This window comes from Hirundo rustica, chromosome 3, assembly GCF_015227805.2.
Source record: "Hirundo rustica isolate bHirRus1 chromosome 3, bHirRus1.pri.v3, whole genome shotgun sequence".
Taxonomy (NCBI): Eukaryota; Metazoa; Chordata; class Aves; order Passeriformes; family Hirundinidae; genus Hirundo; species Hirundo rustica.
The window spans coordinates 111,094,939-111,120,228 of record NC_053452.1 but is presented as its reverse complement, the minus strand read 5'-3'; the positions used below and the strand labels follow the sequence as shown (position 1 = coordinate 111,120,228).

Sequence of the window (25,290 nt, the reverse complement as noted above, 5' to 3'; positions counted from 1 at the left end):
ATGTACTCAAAATGCCACTGAGTGCATTTACGCCTGTGTATTTTTTTAGAAGTGCTGTAGGCAGCTGAAGGTAAGAGTCAGCAGGGGATGAGCAGATGTCAGCAAGGTATTTGCAGGTAGCTGCTGAGCTCTGGTTTGTGACAGTGGGCAGGAAGGGAGGCAGAGATAATGGTTTGTTTTTCTAATTTGAAAGCTTTTTTTCTTTTTGCTGCCACTTTCATCTTGAGTTTTTATGAAGTTGTTTTCTTAATGGCTGTTTCAGTTTGTTGTGCTCTTGCAGTTCAGATAATTTTGCTTTTCTATCAAACATCAGAATTCTTAGTAATGCCATTGCCTTTGGCCTCCTGTGATTTAGTTCAGAGCTATTCTTGATTTTGACTTTATCATACCTTGAATTGGGGCCTTATAAAAGCATGGAGCATTGTACATTTGAATAGCACGTTTCTGGCTTTGCTTAAAGCATCTTGAGCCAAACCTGGCATCTCCTGAATTCTAAATATATCCAGTAAAACTCTTGATAGTGGTTAAAGCACCCACGTTTAAGGATCAGAATCTCTGAACTACTGTATTGATACCATTAGCCTTTGACTGACCTCTGTGTGTCACTTCGGCAGAGATCAGCTGCTGTGGATATATTTTTCTAAACTCTAAATTATTTATATTTTATGATTAACCACTTCAGAAAAAGCTGTAGTAAATTATACCTGCAGTGCTCATCTTGCATATCTCAAATGCAACTCTTTGTCTCAGACAATATTTTAGTAATAATAAATTTAAAAATACTATATATTTATTTGTTAAGGTAAATTATTATATTTTAGTTGTAGAATAGTTGATCCAAAGTATAGTAAATTCATCTAGAAGATAAAAATAATGCAGTAAAAGAACAGAGGCAGTTTAGGAATAGAGAAGAATACTCAGACTTTTGCTTCATTGAGCATGTTAAAATATGCTTTATAAGTGTAAATGCTTTATATGAGGAAGGGTTAATTCATGTATGTCTTTAATACAGAAGTTATACTACTCAGATTAAATAGTAGAAAAAAAATTCTTTAATATGAGGGTAGTGAGGCCCAGGCACAGGTTAACCAGAGAAGCTGTGGCTGCCCCATCCCTGGAAGTGTTCAAAGCCAGGTTGGAGAGGGCTTGGAGCAACCTGGGATAGTGGAAGGTGAAGATCCTAAAGTTCCTTTCCAGCCCAGGCCATTCTGTGATTATCAGCTTTCTAGGTAGTATAATAAATTCTATGATTATCTCTAGGGTTGTGCTAGATGTGTTACTTTATAGCATAGTATCATTTAACCTCAGGAAAAACTCCCTGTGAAAACAGCTGGAATATATATATCTTTTTTTTCTTTATATTCAGTTACTTTGACATCTTTAATAACCAGGGTGGCAACATGGTACCTGTGCTGTCAGGTGTTCATGTATATACTACAACTCAGAATATTCTGTGACAGAAAAAGAATACTTTTACACAGATTGAGGAAAAAAAAAACCCATTAATTTTTTTTGCTAACATAAGTTTTTACATGCTTATGGAGAAATTAAAGATTTTAATACCTAGATGGGGCAGGGCTCATGGGCGAGATCTGTTCAGTTCTGTTTGGTGCACAGCAAACAAAAGAGATTCATGCAGTTCATGTGAGGCTGCAGCACTGAGAAGGAGGAAGGAGCTACAATTGAAGGAAAGTTTCAGAAATCCTCTATTTTGTCAAACTGACATTCCATAAAATAATCTGCATAAGTCACTCCTACTGCTCTTGTGAAAAGGGACTGATCCAAACTCCTGCCAGTAAAATGTAATGAATCTCAAGCTCTAATTCTCTGCATACTGTGCTGCTAAAGGCATAATGCCCTGTGCAGCCAAGACTATGTAAAACTAGAAAAAAAAAAAGATGTTGGGTCCTTATATAAAGTTTAAGACTGTTTAACTTTGCAATAACTAGAACAGGTATTAATAAAAGTTAAGGGGAAACAGGTGGCTGGGCTGGCAACTGCTTTACCATAGTCTTTATTTTTATTTCTTCCTCCCTCTTCAGATTATGATCCTGAGGTAGATAATTTTTTTAAAATAACTCCTCTTGAAGTTTTATTTGAAAAATTGCATAAAATGTTTCTCTGTTTAATTAGAAGGAAGTACTATAAAAGACTAAAGCTGTAATACTGGCATGCTGAACATGTAAAGCAATTCTGTTTCTTCTACAAATGTTTCTTTTTCCTGCTTTGTAAAATAATTTTTTTGTTCAGAATCTTTTTCTAGACATTCCTCTCCTTGACTTTTCTTTCCAGATTTTGTTTCCTATCCTGTTTGCCATGTTTCCCTTCTTACGTGTCAGGAAATTACCCTACCCTTCTCCATTTTGGTAAGATAACAATCTCTAAGGAAATCCAAATGCTTTATTCCATACACATATCCTCTTCTTAACATCGTGAGCGTGGGTTTCAGTTGCAATTATTGGTACTAAAATTTTGGGGTTTCTATTAAATGCACTTTTCTTTTGGTTTGTTTGAATGCCTGTTTTCCTTAGCTGTTAAAGGAGTTACTTGAAGTAGGCTTTTCCATTAGGAGCTGGTGGGGACTAAAAGTAAGAAGAAATTATAGTTGAGCTATTGAAAAGCCAAACCTAGTGTTTCTTTGCAGTGAAATATGTTCAGTACCTTTAGCACATCTGGTGTATGTAGGTTGAATGGCTTTAGCATTCTGTACACACAAAGAAAATAATCATGAAGTTTTGGGCACTTAAACATTTTATAGCTTGTAGCTGTCCCTTGAATTTTGGGGGGAAAATCTCAGCAAGATGAGTAATAGGAGAAAAGATGCCATCTTTTTACTCCACAGATTAATGTGAGTTCTTATCTTCTAAAATATTTGATATGTTTCACTTGTATCATGGGTATTTAAACCCCAGCCACATGAGATGGTGGAACCATAATTTCCTCAGCCACCCTTCAGCTTTGCTTCTTTTTGTGAAGGCTTTTTAAGACAAGCTGCTAAGAATACACTTAAAGCATTCACAAATCTTAACAAAGCTTCTCAGTAATTGTACCTGTTGAAGCCCCTAACAGCTCTCTGTTGGATCTATGGTAATCTTGTAGAAGAGGCATTTCTAATAGTCCATCATATGTAACTTTAGGCTTAGCTCATCTTCTTAGAAAAGTGCTCTTGCTCAGTCGTAAAGTCCTTTTTTTGACCCAGATTATCTCCAGATATGTGGTATTCCTCTTTTGGTACTATGATGGGATTTCCTTTAACAGTTGCTCACAGGCTGTCTGTAAGAATCTTGTTCGATAAATTATTTTATTGATTAAAATGGGTGTAAACTGTGAACTTTCAATTAATTTCATCAATACCTCTATTGGTTTAATGGTTTATTGGTTATTTTTTCTCTAAAATAACTAAAAATGCTGTTTAAAAAGAAAAGCAATCAAATAATCCCCCTAAGCCTGCAGTATAACCAATCAACCTACCAACACCACCAAAAAACCCAAACCCCAAACTCCACCAACCTGTGTTTTAATTTCTTCCCTATACCAAGGCAATAAATTTGAAAAGTAAAAACAAAAATGCAAGTACAGTCAGAATTCCCCCTGACTGGAATATGCTGGCAAAATCTTAATGTTGAGCAATTTGTTTCTCAGGTGTAACAAATTCCTTTAGAAGCTCTTAGAAATATGGAAAAAATCCCTGTCTTTTGTATCATCCCACCATCTGTATTTAAATAGTACACAATTCAGGACTGTAGTAGTCTTCAGGCCTTGTCAAATATTGTGAATATTTTTTTTTGTCCAAACATTACATTTTTCTTAATATTTTTAATATGCCTGATGTTTACTGTTCATGCAGACAGGACTCACAATGCAGTCATAATAGCAGCTAAATGTATAATTCTTACTTAAATTTTTTGCAAAATGATTTGTCATTTCTTTGGAATGGTGAAAGAAGGATCATTTAAAGTCAGAAATCAGTGAGATGATGGAAAAAGACACAAAAGGGTTTTTTTGTTACCTTTTTAATGATACCTAACTAACCATAAATTCTAATTTTCCCTTTGGCAACCTGGTCTAGTGGAAGGCGTCCCTGCCCGTGGCAGGGGCTTGAACAGGGTGACCTTTAAGGTCCTTCCAACCCGAACCACTCTGTGACTCTGACAGCTTCGTGCTCTGGGGTTACTGATACTTGAGTGAAGACCATGTAGATGACCCCGTGGTCACTGTTGCTTGCAGTGTATTAGATGAAGTATTTTATTAGCACAGACTAGAACAGAAATCCCTTCTCATTTATTTCTCCCTCATCCTCTTTTCCGTCAGCTGCTTGCCATTCATCACTTCTGTTTCTTCCTTCTTTTTTTTTCTCCCCCGCTTGTTTAATTGCAGGTGTGATTGCATGTTTGCAAAAGACTGTCTTGACATTCTCTCGAGTAGAACTAAAAAGCGGCAAAACTGATTGGTAACAGTGCTATAAGGAGTGGGTGATGAAGTAGGGCTTATCAGGGCTGTCCAGAGGAACTGAATGTTCTAAGGCCTCCAAGGATATTAATGCAGAGAACACATTAAAGTCAATTAAAGCATTCTGTAGAAAACATAGTACCTACAGGTATTAGTTTGACAAAGTGTGAGTAAAACTTGCATTACTCAGATATTTAAGACATCCAGACATTGATGATGGGGTATGAATGGTCTGGCTTAGTGTATCCAAGGCTTTTTCTTATCTGACCTTTAATGGGGACATAGGAAAAAAGACATTGTAGGTTCTGTTTCCTAAATCATAGTGTCAAGTAAGAATCAGAGGTCATGAAAAAAAATTAAACCTAGAATCTTGAATGCTGGTGCCTGTAGTCAATACTGTGTTGCATTTTAGTTACAGTCTATAGAATAAGTGATGAATTTGGGTTGTAAATTATATATAATCACTGTAATCTTATGTCAGTGCTTAAATACAAAACACCACTCAGTCTCACTAGACATCTCTTGCCAGGTAAGTATGTTTATTTTTGTGGAGAAAAGGCTAAGTCCTGTTGTTACTTAGGTGAAATACTTACATTACTAAGACTAGTTTTGGTCAGTTCTTCCTATTATCAACTTCTTTCCTGAAGTTGCCTGTTCCCAGAGGATGTAAAGCATTTGTGCTGGTCTGAGAGAGAGTTTACCTAGAGGTGTGAGCATAAAGGCACTAATGAGCAAAGAGACCTGTGTGATTGAGTCAAGTACAAGAGTGGAGTTTTGAAGTGTTTTATTAAAGACTTTATGAAGTTGTGTATTGTCTTTAGATACTGAGCATGAAAAAACTACCCTGCACAGACATAGGTGTAGTTAATGTCTTGTTAGCTTTCACCAGCATGTGGAGTACACCAATATCTACTTTATCATTTTGCTTTTATTTTTATCTTGGTCGCTAAACTTGTGTTTTCAAGCTTTTCATGTAAGTTCAATGACAGGAAAATATGCTCTCATGTAGTTGAATATGGCAGAAAAAGTACTCTTAAAAAAAGTAATGAATATATTTTCTGCAGATTCTGCCATGTTGCTAGAGTATTTCTTCTGTTGACACAAATTAACTTGAATTTAAGTCCTAATTGAATTAACTCTTACTTTTTTTTCCAAGGCGGAAAATACCGTTTCCCAGATATGTCAAAGTCATGCAGTTGTTTCAGATACCTCATGTGTTGTATATGCTAAAAATCCTCAAAACAATAAGAATTCTGATAATTCCTTTTTTGTGTCTCAAGCTAAAAAGAAATTATAAAAAGAACACAGCAAAACCTTCTGGTCTTGATGGTGGTCTCTGTTTTCATCTTTTTGTAGATCTGTTAAGCTTTGATGACGTAATATCTACCTCAGATAATCTGTCACACCCGACTGCCAACCGGCCCAAGATGCCTGGTAGGAGGCTGCCTTCCCGTTTCAATAGCAGTAGTCCTGTGAGTATTTTGGGGGTGTTCTCCTAGCAGGGAACTAAAACCTGGCTTCCCAGGAAACAGGACTGCACTGGGGAACAGTCTTGTGAGCCATTTATCTGAGAGCAAAATGCTGTAGGGGTTCAGTTCCTGTAGGTTTTGTGTGCAGGGAGATCCGTTCCCAGCAGAGTACTGAATGTAGGAGGAATAACTGGAGCTGTGTTGCAGCTGAAGGAGTGTTTCTGTTCCATGGGGTGTTGCTGCAGGAAATGCTCAGCCCTCCTGGCCTCACTGGTGGTGAAATAGGTGTTGTACATACACACAGGTCTGAAAGTGTCTTTAGTGGCTTTGACAATTGGCCATTATAAATTTGTAATGTAATGCTGCTGTAACCTGGGGCTTGTGATCTTAGCGCTAATGTGAGGTTGGCAGACAATGAGAAGCAGGTGGTGCAGAGTCATTGAAATCAGTTTTTGTCACTGGATGTTCCATAGCTAGTCATGCCAGTTACCATCTACAGTTACTGCCCATTTGTGTTTTGAGGAAACGCCTATAGGTTCCCAAAAGTGTCACAAGACTTAAGTATTTTAAATATGCTTGGAAATCCTGCCCAATATTCCTGTGTTTAAGTTCAGCTGAAAGTTGAAGGAAGGAAAGTTCTGACTGTCAGGGACAGAAAAGCCTGCTAGTGTAGCAATTAAGTTTAGTCACTTGGTTTCCCCCTTTACTATTGCATTTTTAGAAGCATGTGGAAGGTTTTTTTAATTGACTTTTAAGTTTTATTGGGTTTTTTGTTTGTTTGTTTTTTTCTAATACTGAAAACCTTTTCATTACTTATGAATGGTTTACCAGGCAAGTCAAAATGTGGGTCCTGAAAAAATTTTGAAGGTGCAGAAAGAAGAAGAAAGTGCCAAACCAAAGCCAGTTGAGACAAAGAAGGTATGATGCTACCAAGGAGCCAGAGGAGTACCAGGCTGCTTGGTGTCTGGTGGTCATCCTGTTTGCATTTCCAGTTCATGCAGCCATCTGAATGCCAGTGCTTGTATTTAAGTACAAGAGAGCTGAGTCATTTACTATGAAGTTCATAGTAAGAAATTTATTATTGAAGTTCATTTATACTTAGTGCATGATTTCTGATGAGAACTGCTGTATCAGGAGTTATTTCCCAAGTAAGTTCCATATCTGCTCAGCCATCAGTGTCCTGACAGAACAACTGAGCTGATTAGCAAAGTGCACAAAAGTTTGTTTATAATGATCCAGTGGGATCCATTAGATCACCTATTTTTTTTTAAGTGTAGAGGACTGCAGTGTAAGTACTTTTTTTTACTAAATACAGGAACCTCAGGTAAATCCTTAATTAAGAGCTGTATAAAGTAGCTGTTTCATATACTCCAGTAATCCATTCAAACTGGACATCGTTTTTTACCTCTTAGATAGAAAATTTAGGGAACCTATGCATGTTTAGCTCCCATCCTGGTACAACCTGTTTGCTGTAAGTGTTCAGTTCATAAAGATTTCACTTCTTACCTTTCTACCAATTTGATTTTTTAGCCATCTGCATTCAGCCCACTGATTCCACCTTCATCTCAGAGACCAAGTTCTGTCATACTCGACTTTTTACCTGGAGACCTCCAACTTAAAGAAGAAAAAGATGATGAAAAAGTTTCTGTGGAAGAGCTCAGGACTCAGATTAATGATTTAATGGGTTTAGTAGACGCACTGAAGAAAGAGCACGGGTAAATATTTCCTTTGTCAATATGCAAAGGGTTATATAGACATCTTATAAATGTCTTCAATGCCAGACTTTAAAATAAGAAAGCTATTCTATGTTAATAACATATTAATACTTAAATAGATGTATTCAGATATTTTCTATTGAAATTGATCCTACTAAATGCCCTAAATATGGACAAATTTGATGTCAGACTCTTTTTGGAATTTGTATGCATTTTTTCCTTCCCACTTTGCACTCCTGCATCCATTACATCTTTTTGAAAGTATTTCTTAAACAGTTTGTGCTTTCATTGTAAGGAAAAGTAATTAATTTTTTGTGGTAATGACATAAATTCATGTGCAGGCCTTGTGTAACACTGGGCACAAGTAATTGCAGTGTTGACATGACTGGTAGGAACTTTAAATTCCAAGTAATTTATTCCCTGTGTAGAAGTAGCCAGGTTATTTTATGTTATTTTAGCTTGAATTCAACTTTAAATTTTAAATAACAGCACAAACTTTTAAGTAGCCTCCTTAAAACTGGGATTAAAAATTAGGGACAGGTGAATAGCTGTAGGTAAGAAGTGTTGAGAGATTGTGAAAACTTGTGGTCCAGCTGGTGTGAGTAACAATTCAGTGGTGGGCATGCGCCTTGTTTTGTGAATCCCACTTGGAAAAATTTAAACAAGGCCTGTGCATCCCATCCTCAGTAATGTGATGTTTCTTTTTCCCCCTTCTCACTTCTCTTTCTGTCTTAAATGCTATTAGGAGAGAACTGGAAAAACTGAAGAAGGATTTGGAAGAAGAGAAGCTGTTGCGAAGCAATCTGGAGGTAATGTTGGCACTTTGGGAGGGCATGGGGAGCGTAGGGCTGTGGAGGCTTTGTTCTGGGATTTGATGTCACAGGAAAGTCTTAACAAACCCGTTCAGTCTCTTTCTGTGTTGCTGTTTTCTTTTGTGGTTGAATGAATGCCTCATGAGGCATTTGGATGTATAGAGAGGATCCAAGTTCAGCTTTTTTTTTTCTAGAATATTATTTGTAACAAACAATGTGGATGTTGGGATGGGAGTTCAGTTTAGTGTTGCTGGATTCTGCTCTTTGCTAGAAATATGTCCGACTGGACAAGTTCCAAGAAAGACAGTTAATACTTTGCATTTATAAGATTGAAAGACTTATTTAACTTAGGTAATCAAAAGAAAAACAGGGCAAAAGTAAACTTCTCTAAATTTTTGATGAATTGTTTAAGTATTAAGTGTGGATGATTTGCCAGAAGAACAGAATGCATCTGAAAAATTTCCTTATGAATGAACGCTGCTCCTCAATTTACTGATGAAGAACACTACCTGCAGTGCAATATGATGCCATTAAGTAGTTAATAGGATGAGCTCGTTGTAGGAAATTATTTCAGTCTGGTACAAAAGGGCATTTTATTTGTGCAAAAGTTCATCTTGCTGGCTACAAAGCTACTTGAGACACGAGAGAAACTTCTGGTGAGTCTCTCTTTGATGTGACTCTAATGCAATCAGTGAAGAAGCCGTACATATGCAGAAGAGATGAAGAGGGTGTAACTCCAGGTGTCCTCCAAGTCCGTTTCAAGAAGTAGAAATTAATCCAGGCAGTGTTTTGCATGAAAGGCTGTTTTAGGAAGTTACTCTCAGGTGATGGTGTAGCATTATATGGGGACATGTCAGGTGATTCCATAACCCAGCTTTGACTTCTTTTTTCAGAGACAGTTTATCCAGGTAAACTGATTATAGAACAGAGTTTTATTTTTTTAAATTTTAAAAAGATTATACCAGAAATGTAGTCAAATTTTAATTATTTAAAATTCCTGTTTATTTAGCAACATAGTGATACAAAAGCAACTGTAAATACTGAGCTGTCAAATGCTTTTATGATGCAATACTTAGGTGTCTTTGAAATGTAAAAGTTATAACTTTGGTGAAAGCTCTGAAGACTTTATAGCTACTTTAATACTGACTTTCTTTTCAATTTTTTCAGCTTGAAATAGAAAAATTGAAGAAAGCAGTGATGTCTACATGAGACAGCTATGGACTCAATGTTTTTAACTCACCAGGAATTCAAAGCTGAACACAAGGAGAACTGACTTTTACTTCGTTATAATGGATGCTGGTATTCTACAGTCTTAAAGAAAAAATATAGTAAAAAAAAGGAATATAGTCTTATATTCAGAGAGATAAGAAAACAAAAAAGAATAATGGTGTAATTTTTTTTGCCAATATAAAAGAGGCCTTATTTCTTACTGTGCTGGAATTGCAGACCTTATTTTTTTGGTTTGCTTGAAAATACTACTGAATCTGTATAGAAAGGAGAGGGAATTCGTAATAGATTTTTATTGAATACCTGTAGCTTAATTTTTAAAGAGATCTATACTATAAATAGGGTGATCTGTCTTTGCAACTAATCTGTAAAATAGTCTGTTGGAAGGGATGGAATAACTGTATCGTAATTGTAGTCACTTTCCCCCTACATGCAAAAGGGAATATATGATATTTGTATAATTTTGGCAGTCTTGCCCAGGGTTATGCTGTTGTGCCTGTCTGCAGTGAGAATATTAATACTATGCTGTTCATAAGTTGAGTAATGAGATAGGAATTTGTTAGTGCAATGAAGCAGGTGAGACTCCTATGCATTGTAGCATGATTGAATGATCTAATCCGAGTAGTTCAGCAGAACGGCTTGTCACTTGCACTATTGGATTAAAAAGGGATTTAAGACTGAATCGTGAAATCATGACAAAATTAACGGTTCAACTACAAAATGCAAGGAATACAGACACAAAGCGAGAGTCCAGTCTTAACCTGTTGTGCCTAAAATATTACAGTATACAGCATGAAAGAGTAAACCTTAAGTCACAGCATCTGTACTTCTGTGTTTCTGAAGTCATCAGTCTTTCTAGTGGTTCAAGTATGCATCCTGATCTGTTTTTACAGTAGTCAGGTTTTGTTTGTAATATATCTCCAAATAAATCCCTTTGGAACTTTGATACTCTCAAAAGCTCTCAATATTTATATATTTATGCCATAAACTTTTTCAGTATATTGTGTACCTCTAAACTTAGTAACATCTTTGTATTTTAATGAGTGATTAGAGCAATTGCTTTGACATCATTGTCCTGATGTCCAACATGGTGTCTTTACTTTATGGAAAAGAAGTTAAGATCTTGTGGATTACCATTATCTTTACCCCTGGGCTCAAAACTTGCAAAGTGATGGGAGACAATGGTATTTATTGCTGTCTTTGTGTGACTAAAGAATGAAAAAGCATACAGCTTTAGAAAGCCAGTCAAATTCATTATTTCTATTAATCAGCTCATCTCCTTTAGATATGCTATAACTTAAGAGACAAAAATATGCTGCATAGTTTGGCAACTTCACCAATAAAAGAAAGTAATTAAGCTTCTCTTCATAGGAGTAGTAATAAATATAGTAATTATTCAGTATGTCACTTGTTCAAGTGACATGGAAGTGTTACTTCTTGAGAGTAATACCACTGTGGGATTTTTCCACAGTTGATGTGTCATAAAATGCCAGCGTCAAAAAGTCAGTTGGGGAATGTTTGTCCATTACCGATTCAGATAGTTCATGAAATCTCATTGAAATCTGATCAATATACTATGCAGGTATTGAGCAATATTTGCTAGTCAAATTGCTGGTAAGCTGATTCACTCTTAATGCTTTTAACCTTGAATTGTCCAAGTGCATCACAAATGAATTGAGGAACCATGTGCTTCTTGTCAGACACTAAACTCTTGCCTGGAATTCATACCTGTAAAGCAGGTGATGAAAAACAAGAATTGAGCCTAACTGGGGACCCAATTTTGTTAGACAAGATCTTCACTGTGATTGGAGCACGAAACAAATCTTGGAAGGGGTTGCTCTGCAGAAATCAACCTGTGTGTGAGCTTGCAGAGGATGAAAAGAACAAGACAATCAGTAAAAGCCACAAGTGAAAGGTGTTTGTTATTTAATGGCCTTTGTTCGCTATAGCAATAAATGACCCAAGTGCAATGACTTGATTTAATAAACCCTCTTTTAAAAGTCGCTGCTATGAGTATTTGTAGCCATAAGGAAGTTGCCCTGATGTGTGTCTGTCTTGTCTTCAGCTAGTGTTATGTACTGGAGTGGAGGGGGAGAGGGTGATGGTTTTGGAGACATTCCACAGTACAAGTCTCTAAGAACAGTGTGCTTCACTGACTTGTCTATCGGTGCTGTAAAATGATGCATGCTATCCAAACTCAGCAAATAAAATGAGTATAAAAGCCTCTTCAGGTGTCTACTCAGTTCTGTTCAGGAGTGTTTTGTATGCCATTAAATTCTTTGCAAGGAGGAGTATGGGGGGTGGAAGCAAAATATTTATAATACTTCCCTTTTTAAAGTTTTCATATTTCCATTTACTCACTGGCATGCTCTGGCTCCTGACTATCAGGGTAGCTTAATTGGAAAGCTCAGTTTTTCTTTGCAAACATAACTGGGAATTTTTAACTTCTCATGATCTATTCATAACCCCTTTTTTTTTCCTTGACCTTACTGTGCATCTTCAGAGGCTTTATTTAAGATCCCTATTGCCACACATGCATTTATCCATGTTACTGAGTGCATTTTATATTTTTAAATTCAGTCTTATGATTCTCAAAATCTTTTGGTAGCACACAAGGTATGGTTTAAAAAAAAAGGCAAAATTACAGGCCTACTTTTAACTTTTTCCACAAAGATGAATTTTTTCATTAATATTCACGGATGTGAATTTCTGATGGAAACCTGTGATCATTGCAAGGTTTGAATTGTATAGCAAAGTATCAGTTGATACCTTTTAAATAAACACCTTGTATTCATTAAGTTAGCACAAGTCTGTTATTAATGCTTTCTAAAGGAAATGGTAAACCCAGGTTTACACAGCTGCCTTTTGGCTTCTGTAAAAGTTACCTGAGATGTTTCTGATCTCTGAGAAGCAGGTGGTGAACACAGCGTCGAAGCAGCTGGTTGCAGATCTTGGGTAATTGGATTTTGCAAGTGCTGAGAAGACAAACCCCTCCCTGTATGTTCCTGAGGAATGCTAATAACCCCAACCAGCTTGTAAAGCACGAGACTGATGCTGCTGGGGTCAGGGTTTGGAGTGCCCTTTGTTGGCAGTCATGGTTTCAATCTCTTTCCAAGCCCCCAGGGAGCCCAGATTCACACAGCTTCCTTCTGGGAGAAGCCTGTGGGTGTCTGAGGGCTGCAGGACTTTGTGTCCTTCAGAGAACTCTTGATGTTGAGAAGGTGTTGAGAATCAGGGGCCATTCAGTTTTGCCATCACAGTAGAGGTTCAGGGAATGAGTAGAAGCACAGGTGCAGGTGACATGGGCAAGAAGCCTTTTGAAACCTGTCCATACCTTGACATGATACAGTTTTTAGCCTTCGTTGCTTTAAATTATTTTTTAAAATTGATCTCTACCTGAGATCAATTGATCTTGATACCTTATTGTATCAAGTACACGTAGTTTAACCTTCCTGCATGGGTTGTGTTGCTGTGCCTGATTGTGCCTGGCTGAATTCCTACTTGATGCTGATGTGAGGCTGGCTGTATCAAACAGAACAGTAAATAGTACTTATCTTTAGGTTAGAACTGGAGATGTGCCTGTGACAGGACTGGCTGGAGGTGTTAGAAAAGACAAAATGACTGGAAACCCTGTAAGCTCCTGACTAACACACTGCAGGAACATAGGACACAAAAATAAAAAAGTGACCTGAGCTCTTCCATATCAGTACTATCTGAAGGAGTGTTAAGAATTGCTCTTCTGTCGTGATAAACAACTTGCTGTAAATTTCTGGCTATTGGAAATCTGGCTCTTGGAGGTGAGGTGATATTTAGAGAGCCAACAGTGACCGTGTGACCCTTTATGATGGGGTAGTCCTGAAGAAAAGGTTATTATTTGCCCATTGAACTTTTTAGCTGCACAAGGTGCTGTCAGTAGTCTGCTCTTGCATTTATGAAGGATAATGCATTAACTTGACCAGATTTTGATCATTAAATGTTTTGAGGTCTTTAAGAGATTGCTGTTCAGAGAAGTTGTGGATGCCCCATCCCTGGAAGTGTTCAAGAACAGGTTGGAAGGGGCTTAAAGGAACCTGGGACAATGGAAGGTGTCCCTGCCAATGGCAGGCAGTTGGAACTGGTTGGTCTTTAAGGTCTCTTGCAACCCAAACCATTCCATAATTCTGTGAAATACAGGAGAGCAGAAGCTGCTGCCTGCACCTGGAGGAGGGGCACCAACCCCACAGGTGTGACTCAGCCCTGTGGACTCCTGGCAGAGGTGGCAATCTGGCAGATTTGTGGGCGTGTTAGTAACGTGTTTTGTCATTTTGCAGTAACACCTTCATCTGCAGGTTCCTCAGCCTTAATCCAGTCAGACAAGACAAGAAGCAGCTGCTGCCCAACATTATTTCTTCATGGGAAAACTCCAAATGAATCGGAGCACCCAGGCAGGGCTGGGTAAGACTGAGAGTGAGCCTGGGGCAGGATGGCAGCAGATGAGTGGTTAGACAGTCACGTCTGAGACCTTGGGGATCCCTGGCTGGGTTAATTTTGCTTTGCTCACATTTTTTCCCAGACTTCTGAAAACGGTGAGTACTTCTGCATAACATGATTATTCCAGAGCTTCTGGAGAATTATCATTGTGCTGTGAAATTGGTTAATTTATAATCTAAAAAGCATTTAATTGCTAAGGCTGTCTTTGCTCGGCACTTCTTTCCTCAGTTTTATATTCTCTTTACATCTGTGAAAATAATTAGATATTTTAATTAACCTCGGTTGTTTTTTTCCTTGTGGTTTTGTAATTGGTCTCTAATCAGTGTTGTCAATTTTAAGAAAATTTGAGGTTTTCTTACAGCTATATATAAGGATTACTCTCCTCTTAGAACTTGCTTCACTTAAAGCTACACTTTCCAACTATGATTCCTTTAAAAATACAACTAACACTGTCCTGAAGAATTAAGAGCTTTACTTTTTATCCTTGGATAACACTAAAGCCTCCTGCTGCAGTCTTAACTTGCTTGGTAGCAATGGCAGGTTATCATGTTATGGTGGTTTATTGAGTTTTAAGTAAACTATGTGACCATTCAAGCCCTAAAACCAATAGATAAGGTTCTGTAATAATGGGTTTAATACTTCAAATAAATGTTAAAGTTGCGAGTTTGTAGTGTTTGGGGAAATATATTTCTCAAGCAAATTACTGCAAGGTCAGTATAAATGTAAAAGCTGTGCTTGTAATTTTTTTTAATGCAAGATACTTTTCCCTAAGAACTTAACTGTAGTTTTTTTTCTTGGAGTAGTGGAGGGAGGAGAGAGGTGACTCCAGGTCATGAAGGACCCTTTGGTCAGAGACTTTGGGTCCGGCATTGGAGGGGGGTATAATTCCCATAGTTGTCATCGTTTGGACAGATCCCTCTGTTTCCTGTGCCATGAGGGGCCAAATTGCTATGCAGTGCATCCTGCCAGTAGTTAAAATCAAGAATATGCTTGGGGTGGAGGAAAGGAGGATAGTTCTGTAGAGTTTTACAAAATACTTCCATTTTACACCAAGAGGAGAGACAGAGTAAGGGATTTGAATGTAAGGTTGTGAACAATAACCAACATACGGATTACTTTTAGAATTCAATATCAATTTTTTAAATTTTTTGCTGTTTTAAGAGACTCTTTCTTCTCTTGTAACCCCTGCCCATCCACTCTCTCCTTGCTCTTTCCCCTCTGTTGAGGGCTTTGAAAAGAACTGGAGAAGGAGGATCATCAGCTGATGGCAATATCTTGAGCTGGGTGTGGATGTGTCCCTTTACTAGAAAGTCCTTTTCACATGAAATGGTATTTACACCTCAGCTGCTCATGTACCTCTGTCCTGATGGAGCAGAAACCTCTGGAAAAGAGGAGTATCATGCTTACAGCTTCTTACAAAGGCAGGGATTATTGGCAGTAGATAGTTTATGATAAGAGATAAATCATCCTCTCTCTGTTTATGCTTTCACGTGGCTCAGTGTCACTACACCCATGGTTTTTCCTAAAGCAACAGTGACTTGCTGCTTGCTTGTTTTGCCCTGAGTTTCTCCAGCTGCACAGTGGTTGCCTTGGCAGGTTGTTGCAGTGCTGGGACTGGGTGGTTTCCAGGATGAGTCAAACAATGCAGCTGAGCGAGCTCAGTGTTTCACTGCTGGCAGGGGCCGGTGTCTCGGTGAGCCTGAGATACCTGGAGATGTCCCAGATTTCTGTCTCACTCAGAGGTAACAGCCCTAGGTGGAGTTGCACCCGTGGTTAAATACAAAGTTAATGTGAATTAATTAATGGGGAGACACGATGAGCTCAAGGATTCCGAGCTGTGGAACAGAATTAGGGCTACGAGCGCACAAAAAGCATTTAATGACTGCAGAAATCAGAAAAGAATTTGGTACAGCCTTTCACCCCAAACCTGTAGGTGTTCCCCAGCCATCTCCTGTTCTTTGGCGATACTGATCCAAATACTCTGCTTTGCTTCGCTTCTCCTGATCCATTTTATTTCCTTAGAAGAGCTAGTAGCTGCTAGCTTTTAACCCAGAAAATGCTTTTCATATTAACAGCTGAATTCAGAGGCTAGCATGAGTTTCTCCTTAAGACCTACCTTAGAAATTCAGTGCATTAGTTGAACTCTTACTTTTATGGTAATTTCATTATTAAGTAATAAACCTACAGGTCTAAAAACATAGCACAGTGGACAAACATCACAGATGAAAGGGGCAGCTGTGTGCCTGGGCCTTTGATGCTGTCAGATGGGAGAGCCTGGAGCCTCTGCATGGGAAAACTCATCTCTGCTCTCCCAGTGCAGGACCCCTTCTGCTTCTAATCAGCATCATCTGTGCTGATGAGTACGTTTCAGGGGGAAAATTGAGGGGCTCCTCTCAAGGCTTGATAATTTGATGAGGTTTTTCATGTTGCCTTCTCTTGAGATCGTCCTGTTTTGCCACTGTGCATTTGCTTCTTGCTTTAGTGGTTTAGCTCACTGACTTTTATGAATATTTTTTGATTTTTTTTTTAATTAAATTAATCTACTTATATTTGTGGTGATAGAAGATCAGTGTCTCAATTCTTCTGAACCCACAGCAGCTGTTGCTTTTGCCTTGGATATGTCTATCATCTAATAATCAGATTTCATGTATCACGTTGTTTGTCCTTCATTCCCTTCGCTGGATTATTTTTCTCCAACAAATATGCCTGTAACGAGTTGCATCCCAGGATGTTTAGCTTTTATTAAGGACTGTGGGAAACATCATGGAGAGAGTAGAGGTCTCATTCTCTCTGTGAAGGAAATCACTCTGGCTCTTGTTTATCATATTTTGATTTCTGGGCCCTGACTGCCCATGTTTCTTACTCACATGGCAGGAACTGCCCAGGGAGAGCAGAGCATTGGACCCAGTGGAGATGAGACTGTCTTAAATCACTTCAAAAGGGACCCACAGGTTAAACTGATTTAATAAGCTCTCCAGCCTGTAAATTATTAATGCAGTCACTTACAGTGTTGAACACTTCGTTGTTGGTTTTTTTTTTTTTTTGTCATTCTCAGTAAAGGTAATGAATTATCAATGCCTGAAAATCACCTTGCAAGCCCAGTAAGGACAGTCTCTGGCATAGGTTTAGCTGCTATTTTACTAGTAAGTAATCAGACAGTGTTCAAAAAGTGGAAGCAGAGATGTCTAAACTTCTTTAACATCTTTCTTCCAGGAGGAAATCAGCAAATGAGTGGTGATGGATGTGAGGGTGATCCACTGCCTGCTCCTTTGGGCTGCACACTTCTTCCTGGCTGTGCCACACACCACTCCCAGGGTAAGTTTCACTAGACCAGGCTGCTCAAATCCCCATCAAGTGACCACTTCCAGGGATGGGGCAGCCACAGCCTCTCTGGAGAGCCTGTGCCTGTGTCTCACCACCCTCATCATAAACAACTCCCTCATCTGAGATCCTGTGCACGAGCTCAGAGTGTCACTTCAGTATCAGGGTCCAACTGAAGGCTTCATATATAGAGGCAGACTTTGAGAGTTCTCAGTTGGTCTGTATGAGCAAAGGGCCACAAGCTCTGCATTCTGGACCTCAAAAGGACTATTTTCCTCTTGAAACCCTTTCTGGTTTGTACCAAGAAGTCATCTTTTACTTATTTATGTAAGCATTCACTCAACGCTCCACTTCTTATTTTTCAGGTTCTCAGTAATGAATCAAAGCCTGGTGATGAGCAAGGTACAGTGCCTTGGTTAATGCTTTGTGAGATGTTATCACTTATCAATGCTTTACACCCCTGATACTCAATCACAGACCATGGTAAGCTGTCTTCCACCTTGTAACAGTGTCTGCTTGGTTTATTTTCCAGATGCCTGTATAAATCTCATTCCCTGCCAAGATAACGGAGCAATTTGTATTCAGCCTTGCTCTCCCTCCTTCCATGGGGAGACAAGTTTTGTCTGTGAAGACAGAAAGTGGCGCATGTTGTCAGATGCCTGCGCAAGCCTGGATGTTCAGTCTCTTTTTCAGGTGAGGATGCTGTTGTGCACCTACTTTGGCCTGTGCTTGTAACTTCTTGCAAAAACAGACCCTCCTTCCATGTGCTTTCAGTCTTGAGCAAAGGGAGATGGGATCCTAAGTCACAGAATATTTTGATAACAGGCTCTGACTTTGTGCAATCAATTGTTTAGGTGTGAAAAGGCCTCTAAGACCGTTGAGTGAAACCATTAGCTCAGCACCTCCATTCCACTGCTGAACCACATCCTCAAGTGCCACCTCCGCACCTGTTTTGAGCATGTCCAGAAGCTGTGATTCCATCACTTTCCTGGGCAGCCTGTTCAAATGCCTGACCACTCTTTCAAAAACTTTTCCTAATTTCCAATCTAAATCTCCCTTGATGTGTCTTGAGACCATGTCCTCTTGTCCCGTCACTTCTTACCTGTGAGAAGACTGTGACCCCCACCTCACTATTACCTCATGTAATAGTGATAAGGTCCCCCCTTGAGCCTCCTTTCTTTCAGGCTGAATGTTCCCTCAACCACTCCTCATCAGACTTTGCTCTGGTTCTTTCACAATAATCTTAAATGAGGTGATAGGAAATTAGGAGATTCTTGTGTGGAAACATAATTCAGAAATGAAGTTGCTTTGTTCACTTGGCTGGTGTTCCTCACATGGATCTAAACCAAGATAAGAACACAGTAGGATGAAACTGAGGCAAGAACAACATCAATGCATGTAATAATCTGATGATTTATGACAAATTCTCCTCTGCTGCAAGATCCTTAATCAAATCACTTCAAGAATAAAACACTGCATTTAGTTCTTGCTCCTTCTTTCATGTGTGTAGTACAACCATGATATTCTCAGGTGAGCTTTGGTCCTGGGTTTCAGTCCATCTGGCACCTTCTCTGCACACCCAGCTCTGCATCTCTTGCCTAGTTCTCACTGTGGCTTCATTTTCATTATTTTCATTGATTGTCTCAAATCTGTTTCCTCCCTCCAGAGGATCTCCCGAAGTGAACTCCTCCCTTGCTCTGGAGGACACGGTGATGGTGCTGGAGCACATCTTCCTTTTGTAGGAGGAGGAAAGCTAGGGCATGGGAAGCCTGGAGATGGAGCAAAACATTTTGGTGCTGGGAATCAGAGCTGCCAAGCTGATTTTTCATGCATCATCCCAGATATCCTGTCTTCACCAGCCATCCCAGGAAACATTGCTGATATAGTGGAATTGCTAAAGAAAATTTCCCTGCTGCTATCAGAGAATGTCACTAGAGGAAAAATGCAGGTATTTACTTTTATTTGCTTTGGGAGGTGCTTCTGAGCTTTACAGAGCATCCAAAAGTATTTTGTCCTTATGACCACTGACCAATGGTGGCTGCAAGTCACACATAGATCACCTGAAAAGAGTTTCCAGAGTGGGATATTTTGTTGTGAGATGAGCTTTTTGACTTATTCATGTGTGATGGAAGTTGACTGTGGAATTAAATTTCTTTAAAAGCAAAGGTTTTCAGGAACTGCTGTTATAGGCATGTGATAACAGTACAAGGAACAATTAATTTCTAGAGTATGACACTGTAGGGAAGGCAGCCCTGGAGGTGCTGACATGCAGCAGTATTGTCACGTGTTGTACAATAACAGCTGAGATCTTTCCCTGATGAACTCAGAAATCAGAGAGTGGGGGAAGAAATACAGAGAGGGTGGTAAAAATCAGACCTGCATTGTGGGTCAGCATCTGGAATTGAATTAGGGTGTCCTTTTTGCTTTAAATTTACTTCTCCGATCACCTTTTGATGTAGGATATGAAGAGGATAGGACAATTCTAGTAATGAGATGTTTGGGTTTGACTGGGATGGATCATGGGAACATATTCATTGTTAAAAGGATTATACCTTTTCATAGAAATCACTCATGAATTAAATGAGCTTTTTCTGAGGCACTGCCAGGAGAATAATATTTAGTTTCTTCTAACATCAAGCAAATTCTATTTTGCTTGTTTGTTTCAGAGCTACAGCAGGATAGCAAACCATATTCTGAACAGCTCCGTCATTTCCAACTGGGCTTTTGTGAAGGACAGAAATGCTGGTTCAATATTACTGGACTCGGTGAATTTATTTGCTGGGAAACTTCTTCTAAGAAATGGATCAGAAAGTATCCAGGAGCCCTTCATCGCTACCAAAGGCTACAGCATACACAGAAACACTTCAGGAAAGAGCTTTGACTTTTCCATGGAGTTCAATAGCACAGGCAATGTCACCGGGCATGTGGTGATTCCAGAAGAAGAGCTTCTGAGGTTACCCGAGGCTTCCAAAGCCATCAGCGTTGCACTTCCAACGCTCGGAGCCGTCCTAGAGACCAAACAGCTGGACCCCGCTTTTGTGAACGGGATGGTGCTGTCGGTGTCACTGCCGGAGGAGCTCCAGAACGTTTTGCTCACCTTTGAGAAGCTGAACAAGCTGGAGCAGGCGGGGGCTCAGTGCGTGGCGTGGCACTCGGCCGAGCGGCGCTGGGATCCCGGGGCGTGCCAGGTGCGCGCCCACAACGTCACCGCCGTGGTTTGCGTCTGCGCCCACCGGCGCCGCACCTACAGATCCTTCTCCATCCTGATGGCCCCGGCCGCGCCGCGGAGCGCGGCGCTGGATTACATCACGCGGGTGGGCCTGGGCCTGTCCATTTTCAGCCTGGTCCTCTGCCTTGTCGTCGAGGCTGTGGTCTGGCACCACGTCACGAAAACTGAAATAACCTACATGCGCCACTTCTGCTTGGTCAACATCGCTGCCTCGCTTCTCGTCGCTGATGTCCTGTTCATCCTGGCAGCCATTGTGCACAATACAGCCCTAAACTACCAGCTGTGTGTGGCAGCCACTTTTTTCCTTCACTTTTTCTATCTTGCCCTGTTTTTTTGGATGTTTACCCTGGGCCTCTTGATTCTCTATGGATTATTATTTATTTTTTTTAAGATAACAAGATCTGTTTTCCTAGCTGCAGCATTCTCTATTGGATATGGATGTCCCTTGGTCATATCTATCCTCACTGTTGCTATTACTGAACCAAAAAATGGGTATTTAAGGAGTGGAGCCTGCTGGCTCAATTGGTATGAGACAAAAGCCCTTTTGGCCTTTGTTGTACCTGCCCTGAGCATCATTGTTATGAATCTCATTGTGGTGCTCGTGGTTGTGGTGAAGACTGGGAGATCCTCCATTGGAGATGGCTGCAAGTCCCAAGATTTGAGCAGCATGATCCGAGTCAGCAAAAACGTTGCCCTTCTGACACCTCTGCTGGGCCTCACCTGGGGGTTTGGATTAGCGACAATTATCGACAGCCGCTCTCTGGCCTTCCACATCATGTTTGCACTGCTGAATGGCTTCCAGGTAAGCTCTGGGACACTGGGAGTAGTGTGTGTGCTCAGAACTTGAGCCTGGCATAAAGGTATCTGCTCTAAGAGGGCTGGCAGCAGGTGTTGTGTGTGAAAAGCAGGATCTCACCTTTTCCTTCCACATGGTGCTTTCCCACGGTACACCTACAAGGGTTGTTGTTTTAGGTGCAGATGGGTAATGGAGCAAGCTGGTCTGGTTTGAAGTGGAATGAAGAATCAATCCCATGATTAATTTCTGTTATATGTAAAATATACAGTTAATGTCCATAACTGCAAAGATGTCTGATCCTTGTCAATAAAAGATTCTCCCTTCCAGTAAAGATGATGCTGGCACAGGTGGATGCCCCATCCCTGGGGAGGTTCAAGACCAGGCTGGATGGGGCTCTGGGCAGCCTGGTATAGTGGAAGGTGTCTCTGCCCATGGCAGGGTGTTGGAACTGGATGTCCTTTAAGGTCAATTCCAACCCAAACTGTTTCATTCCGTAACTACTTCCATGGTTTTGATTAACTCATCATCATAAACACCCAGAGATGCACTGCTGCACAGCCAGTCTGCCTTAGCTCTTCTTGGCTCAGGCTGCACTGAGTGGGCTGAGAAAGTCCTGGTTTGTTACCCATCAGTCCAGTTCATCGTCAGGATTAACACAGGTTATATCCATTCCTGATGTTCCCAGAGAGCCCGCGTGACCTGGGTGGATAAACCCATTTTGTGCATTGCTGTTCCCTGAATCACAGGTGATGAGATCTCTCCTTAATGAAAAGACAACTAGAAACACTTAAGAATTATCATGTGGTTATGCTGGTTTTGTTAACTGGTTTTGCAATTTCTTAGGGATTCTTCATCCTGTTGTTTGGGACACTTCTGGACAGAAAGGTACTTTTTCTGAATTATATGGACATTTTCTATACCTTGAGAAACTGGTCCCTTTAATGTTTTTTATTTAAATCTGCAGACAAGAGAAGCCTTAAGGATGAACTGCCTTTCATCAAGGCGAAAGTGGGGTCTAGAAAAGGTAAAATTTAATTATTTTCCCGTTAATGGCTAATTTACCAATGTACAAACCTTATTTGTATATCAGAAGAATGGAACCATCCACTACATCTTACACCATGTAACATTGCTCAAATATAAATTCTTGCTGAAGGACATACAGGTATCTCAAAAGTCTGCCCAGGATATTAAGCTTCTAAATATCAGAAGTGGCAATCAATATATTTTGTGACTGCTACATAAACTACGGCTGTGGTTACAAATTTAAAAGTGGTATTTTAATCTAATCTCTTCACCTGCAGATGTCACAGCCCTTTCGGTAAACAGTGCCAGTAACCTTTTTTCCCCATATGTGAATTAAATTTACTTTAAGGTCGCTGAAAAAGGAAGGAACAGAATTAGGAATCAGAATTCCCAGTAAAATGACCTGTTCGCTGCCTTCACAAAAATATGGATCTGTATGCCAGCAGAGCTCCTTTGGGGTGTCAGAGGTTTGTTCTGCTTTTATCTGAGGGATGGAAACCACTCAGAGCCCAGCCAGTGTGTTTGGTGCTAATTGATGTGCACTCATGAGAGCTTGAGGTTCTTTTAAATATCAGAACAATTTATTAAAAGCAGTGTTTCAACCTTAAGGAAACAAACTGTGTTTTAGAAACTTTTTTCAAAGACTTTGGCAGAATTTAAGTGTTGACATCACTGAGGTGGTACTTCCTATCTCTGCTGGAAACCTTTTGTTGTTGTCTTTAGATTTCTTTTTGGTACCAAAGATTTAGCGGTTTCACACAATATTTATAAAAGGGAGTGCCCTTTAGGTGTCTCAAGAACTACCTGCAGTGTTTTTCTGTCTGTCAAAAGAAACTCTGTCAGCCCAGTTTGGACATGGGAAATATAATTTCTTTGCTTTTTTTCCAGTCTACTACTCAGTTCTGATCCTTGTATAGAAAGCTGCAGAGGGTCTTCCAGTGACTGTGTGTTCAAATGTACGTGGTTTATGAGGGGAAAATAGAGGGGTTAAGGCAACTATTCCTCCTCTCTGAAACCAGCATTGGGGTCATTTGGGGCAGGAGAGACTGTGAAACTTTGAGATTACAATTCTTTTATAGATCCAGGAAGTTCCAATAAAGATGTTTCACATTAGGTCAGGATTGAAAATTTGAAAGTTAAAATTTGCTCAAGATACCACCAGCATAATAGTTTGGAAACAACAGCTTTGGAAATATCACAAATCCCCATGACTCAGCAACATTTGATAAAAATATTGAGTGATCTCACTGGGTAAAACTTGATGTGGAAACCATGGCTGTGTGTGCCTAGGAATTTGGGTTGATGTTGTCACTCAGTTGGGTGGAAGAAACCACGTGTAGGTGTTTACTGTGGCATAACAGAGGGGAAAGATGTGAGTCATCCACTTTTGTAAACTTGGGTTTGACTCATTAGAGCTGGAGAAGTTGGTCCACACCTGAGATGATTGCTAAAAAGGAAAAAAAAAAAAAAAAAAAAGTCTTGTTTCAGAGAGCTTCAGAATCATTGGATTGTTTAGGCTGGAAAAGACCGCTGAGGTTGAGTCCAACCATGAACCCAGCACTGCCAAACCCACCACTAAACCATGTCCCCAAGGGTCACACCTACGTGACTTTTGATTTCCTCCGGGGATGGTGACTCCACCACTGCCCTGGGCAGCCTGTTCCAATGGTTGACAACTCTTTTGGTGAAGGAATTGTTCCTAATATCCAATCTAAATTCCCCTGGCACAAGTTGAGACCATTTCCTTTTGTCCTGTTTCTTGTTACTTGAGAAAAGAGCCTGACCCCCATCTGGCTGTCCCCTCCTGTCAGGGAGTTGTGCAGAGCCAGAAGGTTTCCCCTGAGCCTCCTTTTCTCCAGGATGAGCCCCTTTCCCAGCTCCCTCAGCTGCTCCTCCTCAGACTTGTGCTCCAGAGCCTTCCCCAGCTTCGTTCCCTTCTCTTGACCTCCTCCAGCCCCTCAATGCTCTCCCTGACCTGAGGGGCCCAGCATGGAACTCTGTATCTGGGGGTTTAATGGCCAATGTCAAACACTGGAAGGGTTATGCAGATTCTTGCTTCAGGTCTCTGAGTTTCCCCAGACCTTCAGGAACCTTTCCTGTGGGTCGCATTTTAAGGTGACGAGCTTGTGATGGTTCTCACAGGATGCTGAGGCACCTCCTGTTTGAAATGGACCCTCCACCTCCACAGATGATTCCTGTAATCTGACCTGATTGTTTTCCCTCCTAGTCCTAGCAGTGGACTGTTGTCTTCAGTGGATCTGACCAGCAAGAGGAAAAGGAGCACTTCTTGCAGAGAGATGCTGGTTTGAGGGGAGCTGAAGAGCCTGACCAGCTCAGAGCATGGACAGCACTGTCTGGGGCACAACCACAGGAAGCATCATGAAAACCAGAAGAGAAAAGGCCCTGAACCTACTGTCAGGAGCAGGAAACCATCAGTGCTGCTGCAGCCCTTGGCCATGCAGCCAGTGCTGAAACACAAACATGCTGAAACATAAAGCTTGTTTCTCACCTTTGTGAAAACTGCTGTGAGGAGAGTTTGTCCTTGTTTGCCATTTCAGTGCTTCAATTTCTTTCTTCTTTTATTCTTTGCTTGTTTTTTTTCTGGCAGTGCGATAAGGAGCTGTACAGTATATGGAGCTGTTCCAAAATTATTTAATTTTTCATGTGATGTACAAATGTTGAGCACTATATAGCTGATTTTGGCTGTCTTTTGAACAAAACCGATTCTGTTGGTTGCTACTGTATTCATCATTTCCATTTGTCCTCCCAGACTGAT

At 40.2% G+C, this 25,290-nt stretch overlaps 2 protein-coding genes across 2 annotated transcripts in view; both read left to right on the top strand.

Annotated features, from left to right (window-relative positions):
- CD2AP (CD2 associated protein) overlaps positions 1-11,890 on the top strand; it is a 77,513-nt gene extending 65,623 nt beyond the window's left edge. Inside the window, exons 14-18 of the mRNA XM_040059763.2 lie at positions 5,806-5,921; positions 6,750-6,836; positions 7,449-7,633; positions 8,379-8,442; positions 9,613-11,890. Of these exons, the coding sequence (XP_039915697.1) occupies positions 5,806-5,921; positions 6,750-6,836; positions 7,449-7,633; positions 8,379-8,442; positions 9,613-9,654 (494 nt within the window). The 3' untranslated portion in view covers positions 9,655-11,890. The remainder of the gene's footprint in view (positions 1-5,805; positions 5,922-6,749; positions 6,837-7,448; positions 7,634-8,378; positions 8,443-9,612) is intronic.
- A 5,464-nt stretch (positions 11,891-17,354) lies between these two features.
- ADGRF4 (adhesion G protein-coupled receptor F4) lies at positions 17,355-24,938 on the top strand. Its single transcript, XM_040059355.2, has 8 exons — positions 17,355-17,457; positions 17,829-17,865; positions 17,996-18,156; positions 19,130-19,411; positions 20,130-21,494; positions 22,332-22,373; positions 22,453-22,512; positions 24,742-24,938. Exons 1-8 carry the CDS (start codon positions 17,380-17,382, stop codon positions 24,745-24,747), a joined length of 2,031 nt encoding a protein of 676 aa, XP_039915289.1. The 5' UTR covers positions 17,355-17,379; the 3' UTR covers positions 24,748-24,938.
- Positions 24,939-25,290: the final 352 nt, after the last annotated feature.